We start from the raw sequence: 22,078 nt of genomic DNA on the forward strand, positions 1-22,078 counted from the left end.
AACAGGTTTGGCAATTTCCTGCAATATCCTGGACAAACCTTACTGAATGTTAAGAGTATAGCAGTAGGAATATACACTGGCCACCTGACCAGGATAATGAAAGTGACTATGAAATACTAAGGGATCTAAGGGAGGTTAGAGAGGGTACAAAACCAAAAAACTCAGTAATAATATGTGACTTCAACTATCCTCTATTGAGTGGGTAAATGTCACCTCAAGGCATGACGCAGAGATAACATTTCTAGATACCATAAACGACTGCTTCTTGGAGCAGCTAGTCCTGAAACCCACAAGGGGAAAAGCAATGCTTGATTTAGTCCTAAGCGGAGCTGAACTGCTCTGTAATAGTGACCATAATGTAATGAAATTTAGCATGCTTGTAGAGGGGGAAATACCAAAAAAAAAACAAAACTCCATCACAGTGACATTTAACTTTAAAAAGGGGAACTACACAAGAATGAAGATGCTAGTTAGACAGAAAATAAAAATAGCAGTCGCAAGGGTAAAATGCCTGCCAGCAGCATGGAGGCCACTTAAAAACACCATAATAGAGATGCAGACTAAATATATACCCAAATCAAAGAAGACAGTTGGAGAACCAAAAGAATACCACCATGACTAACCAGCTAAGTAGTGGAGGCTGTTAGAGGCAAAAAGGCATCCTTTAAAATTTGGAAGTCAAATTCTAATCAAGAAAATAGGATGGAGTACAAACTCTGGCAAGTAAAATGTAGAAGTATAATATGGCAGCCCAAGAAAAAATGTGAGAAGCAACTAGCTAAAGATGAAAAAACTGTCAATAAGAAGCCTGCCAAACAGGCAGTGGGACCACTAGACAACAGTGGTGTTCTAGGAGCACTCAAGAAAGACAAGACCAAGACCAATGCAGAGAAGCTAAATGAATTCTTTGCATCAGTCTTCACTGCAGAGGATATGGGAGAGATACCCACATCACAGCTATTCTCTTGGGGTGACAAATCTGAAGTACTGTCCCAAATTGATGGGTCAGTAGAAGAGGTTTTAGAACAAATGGGTAAGTTAAACAGTAGTAAGTAACCAGTATCAGATGGTATTCACCAGGAGTTCTGAAGGGACTAAGAAATGAAATTACAGAACTGTAGTAACCTGTCACTGAAATTAGTCTCTGTACCAGATGACTGAAAGGTAGCTAATGTAACATCGAGTTTTAAACAGGACTCCAGAGGAGATTTTGGCAATTACAGGCTGGTGAGTCTATTGTACCAGGCAAATTGATATAAATGATTGTAAAGAATAGAATCATTGTACGCAAAGAAAAACACAAGTTGCTGGGCAAGAGTCAACACAGCTTTTGTAAAGGGATGTCATGCCTCACCAATCTATGATAATTATTTGAGGGAGTCAACAAGCATGTGGATAAGGGTGATCCAGTGAATATACTGTACTTGGATTTTCAGAATGTCTTTGATAAAGTCCCTCCTCAAAGGCTCTTATGGAAACTAAGGTCTGGTCTACAATACAGACCTATATCGGTATAACTGCTTTGCTCAGGGGTGTGAAAAATCCATATCCCTGAGGAACGTACTTATCCCAGCCTAACACCCCATGTAGACAGCGCTATTTTGGCAGGAGAGCTTTTCCCACTGACATAGCTACTTCCTCTCAGGAAGGTGATGCAGCAGCGCCGATGCAGCGTTGTAAGTGTAAATGTGCCCTAAGTAGCCATGGGATAAGAGGGAAGGTTTTCTCATGGATCAGTATCTGGTTGAAAGATAGGAAACAACAAGTAGGAATAAATGGTCAGTTTTCATCAGTGGTGGGCAACCTGCGGACCGTCAGGGTAAACTGCTGGCGGGCCGCCAGTTTGTTTACATTTGCACGGCCGCCCACAGCTCCCAGTGTCCGTGGTTCATTGTTCCCGGACAATGGGAGCTATGGGGAGCAGCTGGGTGACTGGGCAACAAAATGGTAGATGAAATTCAATGTTGATAAACACTAAGTAATGCACATTGTAAAACATAATCTCAGCTATACTTGTAAAATGATGTGGTCTAAATTAGCTGTTACTACCCAAGAAACAGATCATGGAGTCACCGTGGATAGTTTTCTGAAAACATCTGCTCAATGCACAGCAGCAATCAAAAAGGCTAACAGTATGTTAGAACTATCAGGAAAGGGAGAGAAAATTAGACAGAAAATATCGTAATACCACTATATAAATCCATGGTGCATCCACACCTGGAATATTGTGTACAGTTCTGGTTACCCCACCTCAAAAAGGCTATAGTGGAACTTGAAAAGTTTCAGAGAAGGGCAACAAGGATGGTGTAACAGGGGTGCTCACCGTGCCCCGCTGGGTTCAGCCTCCTGGCCCCGCTCCCCGATGAGTCAGGACCACTGCAAGCTGGTGCAACACCCGTGCTCTTTATTTCTGTGTCCGGTCCCCACCACCAAGCTCCAACTATTTACAGATTATTTATAGATTTGGCCTAGCACAGGCCTCAGTGGCAACAGGGGAGCAGGCTCCTGGCTCCTTCTGAGCCTACTCTCCCCTCCTGGTCTCCGCCCCCCCCCCCCTCCTCGGACTCACGCCCAAGCTTTTTGCCCCGGTTAACAAGGCTGGCAGGTGTGGCTAGTTTCCAGGCCATTCCTAGCCAGTGGCCCAGCCCCAACCCATTTCCCCCGATTGGACCTGGAGTGGCAGGAGCTTATTAGGGCTTCCCCTGGAGTGCCTTGCCACAGATGGTCAATGGTATGGAATGGCTTCCATACTAGGAGAAATGAAAAAGATTAGGGCTGTTCATCTTAGAATAGAGATGACTGAGAGGGGATATGACAGAGGTCTATAAAATCATGAATGGTGCGGAAAAAGTGAATAGAGAAGTGTATTTACCTTTTCGCACAATACAAAAACCAGGGGTCACCCAATGAAATTAATAGGCAGCAAGTTAAATACAAACAAGAGGAAGTAGTTTTTCACACAATGGACAACTAACCTGTGGAACTAATTGCTATGGGATGTAGTGATGGCCAAAAGTATAACTGAGCTCAAAAAAGAACTGAGTAAGTTGAGGTAGGATAGATCTATCAATTGCTATTAGTCAAAACTGTCAGGGATTCAACCCCATCATTGGAACATCCCTAAACCTCTGACTACTAGAAGCTAGAAGTGTAAACCAGAGGTGGATCACTCCCTGTTCTGTACACTTCTCCTCAAGCACTGTTAGAGACAGAATACTGGGCAAGTTGGACCATGGTCTGACCCAGTAGGGCAGCTCTTCTGCTCTTACGTTAAATAAGTTTAAGTATCTTATGAGCTCACTCTATTAAAATGAAAATGTTTATGTATTGTTCTGGGATTGTATGTAACTTGTTTAGGAGACATGACTCATGTCTTTGGAAATGTTATGCGCTCAAATGGATTCTTTTAAACAATGGGCTGACACAAGAGTTATTTAACTTTTTCCCAGGAAATCTCTAGGTGGAGGGGAAAGCAAATGCACCTACTCCAATTAAGCAAGAACTCAGTCTTTTAACCTTTGCAAGACCTTTTGTCTATAGATCACCTGTTACATGGGGATAGATCAAAGACCTCAAAACTGTATAAAGAAGTAACTCACGGATTTGTGAGTGTTCATGTTCTGAGCAAAAGGAGTGATGGACTATTAAGCACAGGAAAACCCCTGGGTGGGATATGAAGGACTATTCACTGGCCAGAGCCCTTTTTGGAGTCAGGGGGGTGATTTCTGGTGTTGGTTCTTTCATTGCTTTAAACATGTTTTCTCTGTAATACTTTTACCTCAAGAATAAATGTGCTTGCTTAGAAAGTGCTAAAAGTGTGGTTGCTTAACTGTGGGCAACTACACTGTTTACCATCTCTGAGAAAAAAAGTAAAGCTGGCAGGCTTATGCAGTCTGACTTTGCTGGGGAATTCACAGTGTAGGCAGGAGGCTTTGCAGCCTGGAAATAATCCAGTGAAGAGGAAGAGAGACGTGTTTTCCAAGAGAGGCAATGGCTGGGGAGTCAGAAACCTAAGAATGGGTGTCCTTGCTGGACCATACAAGGGGGGAATACAGGTACAGTTGTCCTAAACTGAGACACACACAACTATCCCCATCCTTCAACACACTGGCTTTTCCTAACATTCTTGACAACTGTCTGCTATGCCAGAAAGCCTGGTGTAAAATGGGAATGGACAAACCCATCTCCCTGGTTTAAAAGCTTGTTTCTTGCGTCTTCAGGTTTGCCTTCAGTAGGAATTCATGACTGAGAGGAGCTGACCATAATTTACCTTATCTACGATAATCTGCCACCATCATGTCAACTAATTAGACTACTTAACATACAATAAGATTTCCTAGAGGAGACATGCCCTAGAAATTACTATGGTTCTGAAAAGCAAGATACAGACCCCAATTTTGCTCCCAATATTGAAGACAAAGGGACTTTTGCTACTAAGTTCAATGGAAGCATGATCAGTCCCTAAGGTAATAAAATATCATATGCCAAATCCTTCAGTAGCTAAAACATGGTGTAGGTTACTAACTTACATCTGAAGTGTAAAAGAAATGGCCAACAAGACAATTCAGGCTATCTTGCAATGTTCTGGAATGCTGTGTTACTGCATATAGAAATGATGGTCATCAAGAGATGGGAAGGAAAGGATGTACTTGGAAAGGGGGCGTCATCAGCCATAAAAGGGACCTGCCAAGGGCATGTCAATGTGGAAAGTTCCACTAAGGTAATCCTGAAGTGGGCAGCTGTGACGTGATTGCCGTAGCCTCTTGATCATTTCAGCTTACATTCCTCCCACCTCCAAATGTCTCCAGCAAACAGAGCTCTGCTCAAGCACAGCCCAGACTATTCCTTGTATAGTTTCATTCTGGTACTTGATCAATTGCAGGTCCAATTTTAAGAACATTAAATTAATAAAATATTTTAAAAGAATTTAGTGTTGGTAAAAGATGCCAGTTTGATGGTACAGGAGACTGAAGTCCTCTACCTCTTTACAGATCAGGTACAGCTTGAACGAGGGAACGTTCTACCCCATCAAATGTTTCCTTCCTAAAGCCTTGTCGTGGGGCAAAAGGCTAGTTCAGTCTCCACAGCCATTCCATTCTTCTGGCTGACACTGCTAAAAGGGTGATCAGTGATGGTGATTTGTGTCATGTGAATATCTGTCCATTAGGAACACAAGGAACAAGATTAAGGGAAACATTTGCAAAAATGCCTTAGTGCTGTAGAAGCCTATGTCTCAGTTTCAAAAGTGATTTAGGCACTTAGTTCTAGAGACAAAAAGAGACTTAGAGGCCTAACTGACACTTTAGGCACTTAAATCCCAGATTTAGGCACCGTTAGTATTCATAAAACTCCCACTCAGCTGCCATCTAACTGCATAGACAGCTAAATAAAGTTTTTGCAGTAGAAGTTCCTTAGGCACCGACATTTCTTTCTCTGGGCATATACCTTGCTGCCTCATTGGTTTCCCATACAGTAGTTTAAGCATAGAGTGGCAAAATCAGAACCTCAGAGAGGGCCAAATCCATTGCTAGTGTAAGACAGTGCCTGTTAAATCAATAAAGTTGCACTGGTTTGTATAGTGGTGAATTTGGCCCAAGAACAATGGCTGTGTTTTCAATTCATATCAGAACAGTGCATGTAATTTCTGACTAAAAGAGGGACCTTTTCACCTGGGAACATTTCCAAATGCATTAGCCTAACATAATGTCATTTACTTTTTGTCTGCTTTTCATAACTACTGAGTTATTCCCTTCTCCCACTGTGGTCTCCTGTAGTGAAATCATAAATTACATAATGCTAAATTTGTGACCTGACAATAGCTTTCCTGTGAGTAGAGTGTGAGCAGAGTGTATGTGTCCTACACAGCAGACTTCACTGCAGCTACAGGTAGAAGGCAGTGCTAGATTGTAAGAGAGAAAGCTCTTACTCAAATGTCTGCAATAATGACAAATTAATTATGGAAAAAGCAATAGCAAATTTCCAATGCAGCTAGTGTAAATATTCTTGTTTGCATTCAAGTTTTCCAATCTGCAAATCTTCTGTTAAGATAACTAGAAACTATAGAGCTATCAGACCCAGTCTCACTACCTTTGTGCATTCTGATGCAAGTATCTTCATTACAGTGAGCTATATTATATTAATATATTACCTTACAGGCTAAAACACAAGCATGATGTCACACTAAAAACTTGATTTGTAATCACACTGAGGCTTTCTGTAGATCCTTTGTTAAAAATCCACAGTTATTTAATACCTAGAAATACATTTAAATACAAATACAACAGTCAAAACTCCATCAGTTGGACTGGGAGGCTGATTATCTGTTGTAAATAAAGAAAACAGATTCATTTCTTGCATGACATGGCACAGAATAATTTGCACTTGAGTAATATTTGGTAGACTATATTTGGTTATTGATATATTTTCATTAAAGCCATTTTGTAGTTACCTTTTGGCATAAGGTCCTAATTACACTCACTTTTCAACACAATAAAAGTTTACTATATTTGAGCAATAAATTTGGGCTGCTGTAGAACATGTAAGGATGTACCAGCATTGATGTGATTCACTGATTCATAGATTCCAAGGCCAGAAGGGATCATTGTCATAATCTAATGTGACCTTGAGTACAACATAGGCCATAGAACTCCCCAAAAATATAAACTCCTACAGTCATATACTTAGAACTCTGCAAGAACATATTTTTTCCAAGCAGGGTTGCTATGGGCCAGATTATGGCCAGACATGTGCAGAAGAGGAGATGAGGTGCAAGGCACTCCCAATTGTCTGCAGAGACCCACTGTGTCCTCCCTCCCATGCATGTGGACAGGACTGGGTGGAGTTGTTGCTCCATAAATGCACTGGCTAGCACAGCTGTACTGGCAAATCCGGGGCAGCAGGCTGCGCCAGATAGTGGCTGGCACAGGGTAATTTCCCCTCCACCCCCAAATCCAGAAAGAGGGTCTCTGAATCACAATCTGTGTCCTGGGCTGCTCTTGGGATAATGCACACATGGGCTTGTTACAAAGACACAATTTACCCATATGGTTCAGTGCAAATGGGTTTGCAGACTACAGGGGTGGAGATTCCCTCCACCCCTATTCCCTTCTTTGAGGACATTTAAAAATACAAGGTTGTGAATGTATCCATTTAATTTTGAATTGTTCCATCACATTTTAAACATGCTATAATAATAAGGCCTATGTGGGAGAAGCCAACTTCACTAGCTGAGGAGATGTCTAACTTTAGTCTACTCTCAAATCTGGTGCTTTCCATCTAAAATACTTGAAGAGTCATTCAAAGTCAACTACTAACTTTCTCTCTCCCAGGTTTCAGATTGCACCATAATACAAAGATTTTTGTGTGGAAGGCACCCAACAGTCAACTGAATGCAACCAATCCAGGTCTCTTTCTGTTCTAGTTTCTTTGGACCTCTTGGCAATATTTGACACTGTTACTCACTGTATACTGTTGGCATGTTCAGGGTCTTTTGTTGGCCTTGGCTTGGTTTTAATCATATTTGAAACATCATCTGGTGACAGACCTTATGGGTCAGTTGAAGATTTGTGCTGCAGTGTTTTTCAGGGATGTATCGGAGGTCCTTTTTCTCTTTTGTATTTATAAATTGCCACTAGCTGCAACTATTAGGGATTGTGACTTGAGTTTTCACTGCTATTCAGATGATACTCAGATTTATTTCACCTTGCCACTGAATTATCCAGCCATGACATCTACATTAATTGTTGCTAAAACATCAGGTGGTCGATATCATATACTTTCATGGAAGTCAATGATTTAAGCAAAACAAAATGGAGATCTTGTTAGTTGGTACTAAGTGCTTGCTGAGCAGGGCATCCACTCCAGCAATTCCTCTGAAGATATTTTTTGAGCCTACAGCTAAGTTTAAAGAGTCTATAGCTGGGAAATTTACACATGAAGGTGCTCAAAGAGAAATTGCTCCCCTCTTAGACTCGGAGTGAGGAGAAAACTGGGACCAGAGGTTCTCTTTGAATGACCTTCTCTGAGACACAGAAGACAATGCACCAGTTGCAATTCTGCTAGCAATACAGAGAGAGCACGTTCCAGTGGAAGTAACAACACAATAGTGTTGCAATGTATCTGGAGGAAAAAATGCCAAAATAGCTGGCACTGAGCGGATGCTGCTTTCACACTAACTGGGCGCAAGAATGTTTCCACTGGCTGAAGAAGAAAATTCATTTTGGACTGAACCAAATCACAATTTTTTTGGTTTTCTTGATGAAACAAAACAAAAACGTTTTGGGTTGAAATGCCATTCACCATGCCACTGGAGAAAGAAATGGTGCCTGCCCTGTAGCCCCATCATTCAAGCACTCCCACAAGATGTGGGAGATCCAGTTCAATTCACCCTCTACCTAATGAAGAGGAGGGATTTGAACTTGTGTCTGCCATGCTAGATCGCACACCCTGGTTCTCATGGGCGACTTCAATCATCCTGATATCTGCTGAGAGAGCAATACAGCGGTGCACAGACAATCCAGGAAGTTTTTGGAAAATGTAGGGGACAATTTCCTGGTGCAAGTGCTGGAGGAACCAACTAGGGGCGGAGTTCTTCTTGACCTGCTGCTAACAAACCGGGAAGAATTAGTAGGGGAAGCAAAAGCGGATGGGAACCTGGGAGGCAGTGACCATGAGATGGTTGAGTTCAGGATCCTGACACAAGGAAGAAAGGAAAGCAGCAGAATACAGACCCTTGACTTCAGAAAAGCAGACTTTGACTTCCTCAGGGAACTGACGCGCAGGATCCCCTGGGAGAATAACATGAGGGGGAAAGGAGTCCAGGAGAGCTGGCTGTATTTTAAAGAATCCTTATTGTGGTTACAGGAACAAACCATCCCGATGTGTAGAAAGAACAGTAAATATGGCAGGCAACCAGCTTGGCTTAACAGTGAAATCCTTGCTGATCTTAAACACAAAAAAGAGGCTTACAAGAAGTGGAAGATTGGACAAATGACCAGGGAAGAGTATAAAAATATTGCTCGGGCATGTAGGAGTGAAATCAGGAAGGCTAAATCACACCTGGAGTTGCAGCTAGCGAGAGATGTTAAGAGTAACAAGAAGGGTTTCTTCAGGTATGTTGGCAACAAGAAGAAAGCCAAGGAAAGTGTGGGCCCCTTACTGAATGAGGAAGGCAACCTAGTGACAGAGGAAGTGGAAAAAGCTAATGTACTCAATGCTTTTTTTGCCTCTGTCTTCACGAACAAGGTCAGCTCCCAGACTACTGCACTGGGCAGCACAGCATGGGGAGGAGGTGGCCAGCCCTCTGTGAAGAAAGAAGTGGTTCGCGACTGTTTAGAAAAGCTGGACGTGCACAAGTCCATGGGGCCAGATGCATTGCATCCGAGAGTGCTAAAGGAATTGGCGGATGTGATTGCAGAGCCATTGGCCATTATCTTTGAAAACTCATGGTGATCAGGGGAAGTCCCAGAAGACTGGAAAAAGGCTAATGTAGTGCCAATCTTTAAAAAAGGGAAGGAGGAGGATCTGGGGAACTACAGGCCAGTCAGCCTCACCTCAGTCCCTGGAAAAATCATGGAGCAGGTCCTCAAGGAATCAATTCTGAAGCACTTAGAGGAGAGGAAAGTGACCAGGAACAGTCAGCATGGATTCACCAAGGGAAAGTCATGCCTGACTAATCTAATTGCCTTCTATGATGAGATAACTGGTTCTGTGGATGAAGGGAAAGCAGTGGACGTGTTATTCCTTGACATTAGCAAAGCTTTTGACACTGTCTCCCACAGTATTCTTGTCAGCAAGTTAAAGAAGTATGGGCTGGATGGATGCACTACAAGGTGGGTAGAAAGTTGGCTAGATTGTTGGGCTCAATGGGTAGTGATCAATGGCTAGATGTCTAGTTGGCAGCCGGTGTCTAGCGGAGTGCCCCAAGAGTCGGTCCTGGGGCCGGTTTTGTTCAATATCTTCATAAATGATCTGGAGGATGGTGTGGATTGCACCCTCAGCAAGTTTGCGGATGACACTAAACTGGGAGGAGTGGTAGATACGCTTGAGGGTAGAGATAAGATACAGAGGGACCTAGACAAATTGGAGGATTGGGCCAAAAGAAATCTGATGAGGTTCAACAAGGACAAGTGCAGAGTCCTGCACTTAGGACAGAAGAATCCAATGCACCGCTGCAGACTACGGACCGAATGGCTAGGCAGCAGTTCTGCAGAGAAGGACCTAGGGGTGACAGTAGACGGGAAGCTGGATATGAGTCAACAGTGTGCCCTTGTTGCCAAGAAGGCCAATGGCATTTTGGGATGTATAAGTAGGGGCATTGCCAGCAGATCGAGGGAAATGATCGTCCCCCTCTATTCGACATTGGTGAGGCCTCATCTGGAGTACTGTGTCCAGTTTTGGGCCCCACACTACAAGAAGGATGTGGAAAAATTGGAGAGAGTCCAGCGAAGGGCAACAAAAATGATTAGGGGTCTGGAACACATGACTTATGAGGAGAGGCTGAGGGAACTGGGATTGTTTAGTCTATGGAAGAGAAGAATGAGGGGGGATTTGATAGCTGCTTTTAACTACCTGAAAGGTGGATCCAAAGAGGATGGATCTAGACTATTCTCAGTGATAGCAGATGACAGGACAAGGAGTAATGGTCTCAAGTTGCAGTGGGGGAGATTTAGGTTGGATATTAGGAAAAACTTTTTCACTAGGAGGGTGGTGAAATACTGGAATGCGTTATCTAGGGAGGTGGTGGAATCTCCTTCCTTAGAAGTTTTTAAGGTCAGGCTTGACAAAGCCCTGGCTGGGATGATTTAGTTGGGGATTGGTCCTGCTCTGGGCAGGGTGGTGGACTAGATGACCTCCTGAGGTCCCTTCCAACTCTGATATTCTATGATTCTATGATTCTGTGCTGAAGCTGAATGCCCAAACCTCCGAGCTGTAGGGTCTTCTGCAGTGAGCCTCTCTTGCTGAAACTTAAATAGTCATATCAAATTTACAGACAGTTTTGGTCAACCCAATGCTGCATTTTTTGGCTAATAAACTATTAGTCTGAAAAATTTCATCCAGCTCTACTCCCTAGCTAGCTAGAATTTACTAGTTGCCAGAGGACTGACCTCACCCTGGATTCATTTTTAATGGCCTAGGAATATTCTCAGTTAACCATTTTTAGCTATTTTTGAAAGGATACTCAAGGAGCTTGGCTTGTTTAGCCTAACTAAAAGAAGGTTATGGGGAGATATGATTGCTCTCTATAAATATATCAGAGGGATAAATACCGGAGAGGGAGAGGAATTATTTAAGCTCAGTACCAATGTGGACACAAGAACAAATGGATATAAACTGGTCATTGGGAAGTTTAGACTTGAAATTAGATGAAGGTTTCTAACCATCAGAGGAGTGAAGTTTTGAAATAGCCTTCCAAGGGAAGCAGTGGTGGCAAAAGACCTATCTGGCTTTAAGATTAAACTCGATAAGTTTATGGAGGAGATGGTATGATGGGATAACATGATTTTGGTAATTAATTGATCTTTAAATATTCATGGTAAATAGGCCCAGTGGCCTGTGATGGGATGTTAGATGGGGTGGGATCTGAATTACTACAGAGAATTCTTTCCTGGGTATCTGGCTGGTGAATCTTGCCTACCTGCTCAGGATTCAGCTGATCGCAATATTTGGGGTCGGGAAGGAATTTTCCTCCAGGGCAGATTGGAAGAGGCCCTGGAGGTTTTTCGCCTTCCTCTGTAGCATGAGGCACGGGTCACTTGCTGGAGGATTCTCTGCTCCTTGAAGTCTTTAAACCACGACTTGAGGACTTCAATAGCTCAGACATAGGTGAGAGGTTTATCGCAGGAGTGGGTGGGTGAGATTCTGTGGCCTGTGTTGTGCAGGAGGTCAGACTAGATGATCATAATGGTCCCTTCTGACCTTAGTATCTATGAATCTATGAATTTTGAAATATTGGCTAATTAAAGCTCTCTCTAAAAGTAGCCACACCATACAACTATTTGCAGCTAATATGGCTGGCTTAAACAAGCCACCCAAACTCCCAGGAAAACTGTGACCTCTGCAACCTTACAGTAGAATACTGTTTTGAGAATATTTATTATCTCCATTAATATCTGAAGGTAGAACCGCCGCCAGCAGCAGCACAGAGGTAAGGATGGCATGGTGTGGTACTTCCAACCTTACTTCTGCAGAGCTGGGCCCTTAGTCAGCAGCCGCCGCTCTCCGGCCGCCCAGCTCTGAAGGCAGCAGCGCAGAAGTCAGGGTGGCATTGTACGGTATTGCCAACCTTCTGTGCCGCTGCTAGTGGGATGCTGCCTTCACAGCTGGGCCCCTGGCCAATGGCTGCTGCTCTCCAGCCACCAAGCTCTGCAGGCAGCACAGAAGTAAAGGTGGCAATCCCGCGACCCTGCTAAAATAACCTTGTGACCCCCCTGCAATTCCCTTTTGCATCAGGACCCCCAATCTGAGAAATGCTAGTCTCCCCCGTGAAATCTGTACAGTACAGGGTAAAAGCACATAAAGGATCAGATTTCACGGTCTGTGATGCGTTTTTCATGGCTGTGAATTTGGTAGGGCCCTAGTTATCTTCTAATTAAAGATTGTACCATGAAGCATAAGCAACCTTAATTCTGGCACCCCTAACTTTTGAGTGCTTGACTTTGCAACTCTAATAATGTTCTTTTAATGTAGGATTTTTGTGTGCAATTATAATTGCAACTTTTCAGTAAGGAATCGGGCTCACTGCTCACTGGCCTCAATAAGAAGTCTATTATGAGAGAATGAAAACACCACATCTAATCTACTGTATTGACTGGAATAGTTGCAGCATAGCAGCATGCTATCTTCAGTTAACTGCATTACTCTCTGACTATTGCTTTTAAGCAGAGCTGCCAAGAAAATATTTAGGTCCTAGAGACATTTGTAAGCCCTGCAGGGCTCCCTTACCTCATTCAATCATCTCTCTCACACTCAGACACATATTTTTGCTGATTTCACATGCTCTCAAATACCCTGGAAATTATCCCTGTCTGATCCCATCTGTGCTGCCCTGTTTCTGAGTATAATACTCCTTGAATTTTCAAAGGAATATAATTCACTGATTAACTAAAATTCACCTAACCGTCTTTCCCCCACAAAGAACTAATGGAACTGTGGAATCTAATTGAAAAATCAAAACTGGAATAGAAACTCACTTTGAGAAGAAACCGTATGTGAGAGACATTTCTCTCAAAGATTTAGCTAAAACTAAGGGCTCTCAATACAGTTGTTGTGCTTTATCCCAGCATTTCAGTGATGGGTGGAGTTTAAATTGGTAAAATGCTGGCATATTTTGATATTAAAGATGGATACATAAAAGCATTAGAATACTATCTAATATAATTTACTTGAATGTCCCGTTTGTATCATACTATCTGTCAGATCAAAGTTAGCGAGCATGCTAATCTTAATGTCTTTTACAGTACATTTTAGTTACTTTCAAACAACAGTAAGGAGCAGCCAGGAAAATAAATACAAACCAATCCCTGGGAATCATGAACTTTCTAAGTGGTATCTACTAACCCATTACTTTCCAGTGAGCTCAGATTAGTTCTGTACCAATTCTGAGTACACACACGTCTTTGAAGACACAAAGCCAGGTCAAAACAACTTCATAAAATAAGCTGCACAGCACAAAGTATGATGCAAAAAGCCTATCAAGCTAAAAGCTGTGCAGCAATTTAGGCTTCCAGTCTTATCAGGCTTTAGAAATTCACAGACAAATGTTAACAAGTAACTGCTGCCTATTGCGTATGTGTTTGGAGCATAACAGTATCTGTGAAATGAAGTGCATCAGTGAAATACTAATGCAAGTAGCCAGAACACCTTGGTGTTAATGTGGAGACATTTTTGATAGGAGAACAGGAGCATTCTCACTTTATAATCACAGTGAAGTAAGCAGGTCCTTACCTTCTGGAAAACAGTTCTCAGGTTCCATTAACTCTTCAGCCAGGTCAGGGATCTGTTCCAGTAGCTCTGCAGAATTTCCCAAATCCACTGTGCTCCCTTCAGAGAGACTGATTTCATCAAGCTTGTGGGCAACAGGGGCAAAGATGAGGAGAACAATTTGATCAATTTTCCCTTAAGGAAGCTGCTGTGTTTTGAATTCAGCTGAACAATATCTCAGCAAAGAATTATAACAGGAAAAAACTGCCATGCATTGTATATAGCATCCATCATCTGTGATAATAATTCTACCTGTTCCTCTGTGTGTTTATTGTCAGGCCATCACCATGTTATCTACAACAAAATTATTCATAAGATAAAACTTGAGAGGTATTATTTTAAAACTTTACCCATTCATTAAAACAAAGCTCTTTTTTGTGACATAACCATATCTTGAGATTTAGCATGGGAGAGCCCCTAGCAGTTTTGTGTGACATATGTCCTTTCCTCAAACCTCATGCACTGGAACAGAGCATGCAACCCTATTATGAGGTAATGTGGTCTAGTGGTTAAGGTACTCGATTAGGAGATCTGTTTCATTCCTGGGTCTGGGAGTTTCAGAAACTTGCCCACGGTGACACGGCCTCTCTCAACATATCAGTTCCTCATCTGTAAAATGGGGATAATAATCCCTTTTCCTGAAGCATCACCTGTCTTGTCTGTTTAGAGTATAAACTCCAAAGGGCAGAGTGTGTGATATGATGTGTTCTGATAGTGCCCGTCACAATGGAGCTCCAATGCTGGCTAGGGTCTACCAGGCAATACAATAATACAAAACAATAACTGTCAGGAGGCATAGGTTATTCTTTCAGTGACTCACTGTAATTTCTAACAAACCACTGAACCTATTTGAGCCTCAGTTTTTAATGCTATTATGTCCATCCATAAGATGACTTACCCATAATACTTACCCATGCTCGTAAAGTACTTTGAGATACTCAGGTGAAAGGTGGGATGTGTATGCAAACTATTTTTAATGAAGATGATCATGCAGTTAAACAACAGATGAACTACAACTTTAATACTTATTATTAATGTGAAAATGAGTCCTCTGCTTTCCAATGTCCCATGTAAAATCTACAGCCAAATTAAAGCAGAAGCTAAAGTTGTATTAAAATGGACCAGATTGATCATTCCAGAAATGCTTACAAAGTGGGACGAAACCTATTCATCTGCAGTTAATTACAACACCCCACAGGCCATAGTTTTGGACAGGGTTTACAATTCTCTGAATTCCCTGTGAAAAAGGGTTACAAACAATTAAAAAGCAGAAAAATATCATTTCGAGAGAGGGCAAAAATAAAGTTAATCACAGACTTAATTGGGCAACGCTTCTAAAATCCCTATTCAGAATGAAAATATGAGAATGGCTCAGTGTCTAGAGACGACCAAGACTAGATGAGAACAAGAATGGAAAAAATGCTGCACCAACTTTCAGCGCAGTCAGAACCACTGGGTACCCATTCGGGAGGGATTTTATTTGCCCATTTCCCCTGTTGTAAACACAGACAAACATGGATTGTTAAAATGCTTCCTAAGTTACATACATTACAAGACAACTTTATGATAAAGAAAGTAGAAACTCCAACTAGAAGAGAAACCATTTTGGATGTACTTCTCACCAGTAGAGAGAAAGTGTCAGATTGCGAGAACAGACTCAGTTTGGTACCAGTACCCACAGGAGTTCAGCATGGGAGGAGTAAGGGATTCACAGAATGCAGCAGTACAATTGCATTAGATTTCTGGAAAGTACATACTGAAGAATTAGGAAATCTATAAAGAAGTTAATGGAGGGAGGGATCTAGGGGGTAGCATTAAATACACCAGTGTGAAAGGCAGATGGGGAGTAGTTAAAGTAGAATAGATAGTGCTTTTGAGAAGCATTTAAAGAATAAGCAACAGCAATAGTGGCTTCAGAAGACATGGGACAAAGATCTGAGGATCTGTACGGGGAATGGAAAAGAATGGAGACAACCACCCAAGAATCAGGAGAAAAAGAGAGGAAGGGCACGTAGGAGAAAGAAAAGACCAGCAAAAGAGACAATCGAGTTAATATTAGCCAGAAATGGAATGAAAACAATAAATTTTGAAATTTCCCACAAAATAAAATTCCATTTTTTTGTTTGAAGTCAATCCAAACATTTTGCTTTGATAAAACGAAAACATTCCTTTCTGATTTTAATCCCTTAAAACTTTTTAAAATTTTTATATAAAAAAATTTAATTTCAAAAAGATATTTTGAAATGAATAATTGAAATGTTCCATTCTGAAAATGTTTAAAGAGGATATTTCAACATTATCAAAATAGTGCATTTCATTGTTTTCCTAACAAAACTGTCAAAAAATCAACATGCTTTTCTAAACATTTCAATTTTGCCAAAAATGGCATTTTTCATTAAAAATCATTTTTATGAAAATTCCTGACTCGTCTAGCTAAAAGGAATAAGGAAGGAAAGATATTTTCTAGAGACAAAGTAACATTTGATGAAGGAGATGTTGTTAATGACAACTCAAAAATGATGAAGGTAATTATCACCTTTTCAAAATCTATGTTCAACATGAAAAATAACAGAATTCTGGCCTAGTAAGAAGTGAGGAAGATCCTGTAAAAATAATAAGTGCAAGTAAAGACAAACTGAGAACACCTGAACATACACAAATCTGCAGGTTCAGACAATATACTTTCTAGGCCACAAAGGAAATTGATAAACTTAATTAACATACCACTGACAATCATTACTGAACATTCATGGAAAAGTGGGAAGAGACAAGAAGACTACACAACAGCAAATATAGTCTTGAGCTTTGAAGAATGGAAAGGAGAATTATCCTGGCAATTGCCATTCATTAAGTCTTTGTTTGTAGATCTTTATTAAAGTAATGGAATAAATATTAAGAGAACAAAATCAGTAAACTCCTAGATGATAATGGAACCATGAACTGTAGATAGATTTATAAAGGCTTAAGGGTGGATTCTCTAGACCATCAAGGCCATCGTGCACCACAGCATTGTAAAATGGCTTTGGGCTGGAGAATTCCTTTACTGGCATACTGCTGGGATAGCTGTCACCTCCTGTGCCAGCTGCCCGGGCATAAGGAGAAAGAGAAGGCATGTCAGGGTCAGGGCATGAATGGTGGAGACTTGGCAGAACAGAACTCTGCTATGCCAGATCTTCCACTGGGGTAAGGTCTCCCCTAAAGGCCACTAGGGATATATCTATGTTGGAATAAAAGACCTGTGGCACGGCCGTGGCTACCCTAGGTCAGTTGACTTTGGTTGGCAGGACTTGGACTGTGGGGCTAAAAATTGCTGTGTAGATTGAGGTGAGGGAGTATTTTTCCCTCGGGCTAGAGCCTGAGCTCTGGGACCCCATGAGCGGGGAGGATCCTAGAGTCCAGGTTCCAGCCAGAGCCCAAACAACTTCACAGCAATTTTACAGCCCCGCAGCCAGTCTCACCAGCCTGCATCAGCTCAGGCAAAGGCTCAGGACACTGTGGTCAAGGGGCACCACAGTCAAGAGACAAGGAATGGGGCAAGCCTGCGGTGGGAAGCCATGGAAGGGAGCTCAGGGCAATTTGGGGTGGGAGCCCGGGGAGGCAGCAGGGGCCAGGGATAATGGGGGGATTGATGGGGAGGCACTGGGGCCTGGGGCTATGAGGGTGGAACCTAGGGAGGCAGTGGGTCCAGGGAACAGGGGAGATGGCGGGGGGGCGGGGAGGGGGGGGCTGGGGCAGGCAGCAGGGACCAGGGGTGGGTGGGTGGGGAGCCTGGGGATGCAGCAGCGGCCGGGGCGCCAAAATGCAAGTTCTTTCAGGGTGTCAGGAGCCCAACTCCCATTGAAAGTTGATGGGCATCCTGAAATCCCAGTCTTATTTCACAAAATTAGTGGATGGCAGGAAAATGGCAGATACAACACATGAATCTTAGTAAAGCATCTGATTCAGTGTCAGACAAAAGTCTACTCTTAACATTAATTCTAATCAGTGTTAGGTCCAGCCTTATCTTTGTGAATGATGCAGAAGAGGGACTGAACAGTAAAATTACTAGACTGTATTAAACTGGAAGGAGTGCTGACCTGAAGCAAGGACAGAGGAAGAGAGATTAGAAACATGGATGGAAAACGAGGCTGGTCTTGGAAAAGTACAAACCAGTATATCTAGAGAAAAGATACCTGAAGTACAGATATTCAGTGCAAAGAAGAAACATGGACCCCTGTGACTCCAAGATATACCTGTAGTAACAGCGGAAAGCAAATCAGACATGAGTTTACAGTGGGATATAGCAATGCAGAAGACCTATGTGGTTTTGGACTGCATACACAGAAACATAATGTCTTAATATCAGGGGTAATATTTATTCTCTATGCAGATGTTGGGTTCCTATACCTGGAATACTGTGCTAGTTCTGGGTATCTCAACACCAAAATGAGATAAATAAGGAGTTGAAAGAAAAACAACAAAAATGATTAGTGGGATGGAGGGCTTGGTTGAAGGAATGATTAAGCAAGACAATTAATGTGTGTAGCTTAGTTAAGTGTAGACTAAATGGTGTGTGTGTGTGTGTGTGTGGGGGGAGTTATAAATGTATTCTAAAATTTAAGAAGTATTAATTCATGAAAGAAGAGGAATGATTTATGATAGTGCAAATGACTGATGAGATGAAATTCAGAAAGGCAAAATTTAGGCTAGCTATCAGGAAAACATTCCTGCCAATGAGATCTACTAGGCTGGGGATCAGTCTGCTTTGGGAAATGGTGAAATCCCAGTTGCATGAGACATTTAAAGATAGACAGGACAATATTCAATAGGGAAGATTAATTAGATCATCCTAACAGGTCTTTTCCATCTCCAGCATCAATGATTCTATTTCTCAAATGCCTCTGACAGTTCATATGAGATTAATTTTTAATCATATAATTTATTCTTTACTGACATCAACATTGTTTTATTCCCAGCACATTCAATGTTTCTTATGACTTCCTCATACTGAATGAATCACTGAAAATCCTCTCTCTTGGGCCTAACAAATCTGTTAAGAGACTTTCTAACAATTACTTACTTTCTATGGCTACTCACAAGTTCCTAGGACATTTATCAAATAGATCAACTTGTCCTTATTTGCCCTATGAGACCTCACAGAGATTATTTGTGAAGAGTAGGACTCTAGGCATTTAATGTCAATGCAGACTCCAACCTTCAAAAATAGCATCCTTTGGGCTTTACTCTTTAATGCTGGAATTCACAGCCTGATGTGAACTTCCGCTTGATTTCCAGTGTTCCATGGAATACTGCCATGTTTCTCCACCTCTTTTCAAGTAGCCACAAATAGAAACAGTTGTATTTTACTAGATGAAGACAGTATTTGTATTTTGGGACCCATTTAAAGGTGAGGGAGGAAATGGGGATTATTGTTTTATCACCATGTTGCTGAATATATCACAGCTAGAATGTTCCAATAGAATTATAGGATTTCATTCCAAAATTAACAAAGGACATCATTTTCCAATTTCCTACTTTAGTGCAAGTTTCTTTCTCTGTAGAGAAATTAAAACCTACAGTTTAGGTGGGGGGGGGGGGCAGAAAAAACAACAGACTAACACAATGTAAACCTGAAATTACGTTCTCCTCACTATTAGGTGACATGCAGAAAGCTTCATTCCTCACACCAAACAATTCCAGAGACAGACTTACATCTTCAGCCAATGGTATCTCTAGATCTTTTTAGCTTGTGATCTTACATCCTTTAGAATGTATTTTTTCCCTGAGTCTAGAATATCAATTGTTTCTCAGTCTCCTTTTTAAATTCAGGGCCCTTTTAATCTGGGGATGAGGGTTCAAATGAAAAGATGAGTATTACTCTAACTAAACAGTGTAAATATCTCTAATTTAAATGTTTTTATGACTAGTGAATTTTCTAGTCACAATATTACAAGTAGGAATCAATGTGTGTAGAAAGAATGAACTGACTCAATGAATGTTCCATGCTTCCTGGATTACCACAGAAATCCCTCCCTGTGACCTTTGCTGGGTTCAGACTCTATAAGTATTTTATATTGGGGGTGGGGAACAGTCACTTTTTGCAAGCATGGACCTTAAAATTATGCCTTTTTGAACAACTTTCTTTCCCTTCTTCCAGTTCAGCTCCCACGGAACTCTAGTGGTCCCTACCTTCAAACAACTTTAGAACTACAAAAATAATACCTCTCAAAACATGGAATTCCAGATTTCAAGTAGAACACAACACCAATCGATCTAACTATTATATCAGATGTTAAATTCATATGGAAAAAAAGCAAATAGGTAATCAGCATATTTGGACTTTAAAGCACTGGTGTCACCTAGTGTATTGAAACAATTTGTCAATATTTTTGTTCTGTTATTGACTGTCAGACTTCATGCAATACCACAGTAATGGTACCAAACTCATGAAGTAATTTGCATATCTCCCAGAGAAGACTGAGAGGCAGTTGGAAACATACTTTGGCTGACACCAACTGAATTACACCAGGGATTACTATTTATTTATTATTTGTGCCCTAGGTGCTTAAATTGTCATAGCTGTGTGTTGGCTCTGCAGTGCTAAAAAGAACAAAAACTTATTTTAATCCAATGAAATCAGCAGACATGCCTCTGATTGCATTCAAGAAACAGCTCTTTGTTTACATAGTCACTTTTCAGAAGGGCACAGCATGCACCTCAGATCCTAAAGCCACAGATGGTAACATTACAGTTTCTTCTATGGTTGCATTTCTTGATACCACTTGGATAACAGTTGCAAATATTTTTATTTTTAATGCATTTTCCAAGTTCTTCAGTGTTTTTATAAAGAACCTCTGCTCCTTTATCAAGGCTACTAAAGCTATTACCTATTATTTCTTCCTTGCCATTGGAGAGGTTCTTTGTTTTTTCAAACCAAATAAACCCACCTTAAACTCTATCACATGCACTATTATCTTGGTCTACTGATTGCATGCAATATCAGGTAGGAAAGTTGTTTCTGTTACCTCTTTTTGCCCTAGTAGTAGTGGTGGTGGTGATGGCAGCTCAACCTTCAATTGTTTATCCACGTACAACTCACTTAACTCCTCACAAATCTCAGAGGTCTGACTCCGGACTCCTGGGCTTTTGCATTGCTGTCCCTTTAGTTGCAGCTGTTTTTCCTGCTGAAGATAATCCTAGATATATTTATTTTCTTGTTCTTTGGTAGCATGCTTATTTCTTAAGCAGAACTCCTCAGCTAGAACTATACTCCCTGAGGGATGACACTTGAAGGAATGGCAAGCAACAAGATTACACATGCTTATGCTGTAACTTTTGAGGTTTAGCAATTGTATACGTTAAGATGCTTTGCTGTAAAAAAAAAAAAAAAAGTGGGGGCACCCTTCTTCTCAGGCATGTTGTTAGAGGGAGGAATTGTCCTGCAATCTTGTCCATTTTCAGTCTCTATTTTTTGTGAGAGAATTTATCTCCAGTGACCGAAAAGAACACAAAGAGGTGCTTTAAGTTCAGCCAAATAATCAAGAGATGCAATTTGCAGTCACAAAATCAGGCAGCAGTACTTAGGTTATGTCTACACTACAGACCTTATAGGGGCACATCTCTACTGCTGCAGCTGTGACACTGTAAGGTCTCCCATGTAACCACTCTATGCAGATGGGGGAGAGCTCTCCTGTCGGCATAATTAAAATAATCCCCAACAAGTGGCAGTAGCTATGTGGGCATAGTGCTGTCCACACCGGTGCTTTCCTTGGTAAAACTAATGTTGGTCAGGGGTGTGTTTTTTCACACCCTTGACTAAGAAAAGTTTTACTGACAAAAGTGCTAGACAGCCTTAGTGTAAGCACTGAAAGTAGGTAAGCTTGCAATATTCTATAGTACAATACACATCTGTACTTAAGGGTGGAAAGAAAACCACATGAAAAGAAGGAAAGATACAGATTTAAGAAGAAGGAAACCCACAGAACATCGAAAAAGATAAAACAATCTTAAAACAGATGATGGGGAAGCATAACCTTCTCCCATTATGGCCAGCTTTCCGTTATCATTGTTTCTACATAGGCCCCAATTCATGAACAAATTTAAACACATGCCTAAGTCT

General features: G+C 41.4%; 1 protein-coding gene across 13 annotated transcripts in view; it reads right to left on the minus strand.

Annotated features, from left to right (window-relative positions):
• The window catches only part of LOC125631202 (sodium channel protein type 5 subunit alpha-like), a 328,900-nt gene that overhangs the window by 71,863 nt on the left and 234,959 nt on the right, over nucleotides 1-22,078 (minus strand). For 10 of the 13 annotated variants that reach the window (XM_075126008.1, XM_075126012.1, XM_075126013.1 and 7 more), the window contains 2 exons: nucleotides 20,985-21,143; nucleotides 13,945-14,065 (listed from right to left, as the gene is read on the minus strand). In XM_075126008.1, coding sequence (XP_074982109.1) covers nucleotides 13,945-14,065; nucleotides 20,985-21,143 — 280 coding nt within the window. The remainder of the gene's footprint in view (nucleotides 1-13,944; nucleotides 14,066-20,984; nucleotides 21,144-22,078) is intronic. The other 3 variants (XM_075126014.1, XM_075126011.1, XM_075126015.1) reach the window with 2 other exon arrangements.

The sequence above is a fragment of the Caretta caretta genome, chromosome 2, assembly GCF_965140235.1.
Source record: "Caretta caretta isolate rCarCar2 chromosome 2, rCarCar1.hap1, whole genome shotgun sequence".
In the NCBI taxonomy this organism is placed as follows: domain Eukaryota; kingdom Metazoa; phylum Chordata; order Testudines; family Cheloniidae; genus Caretta; species Caretta caretta.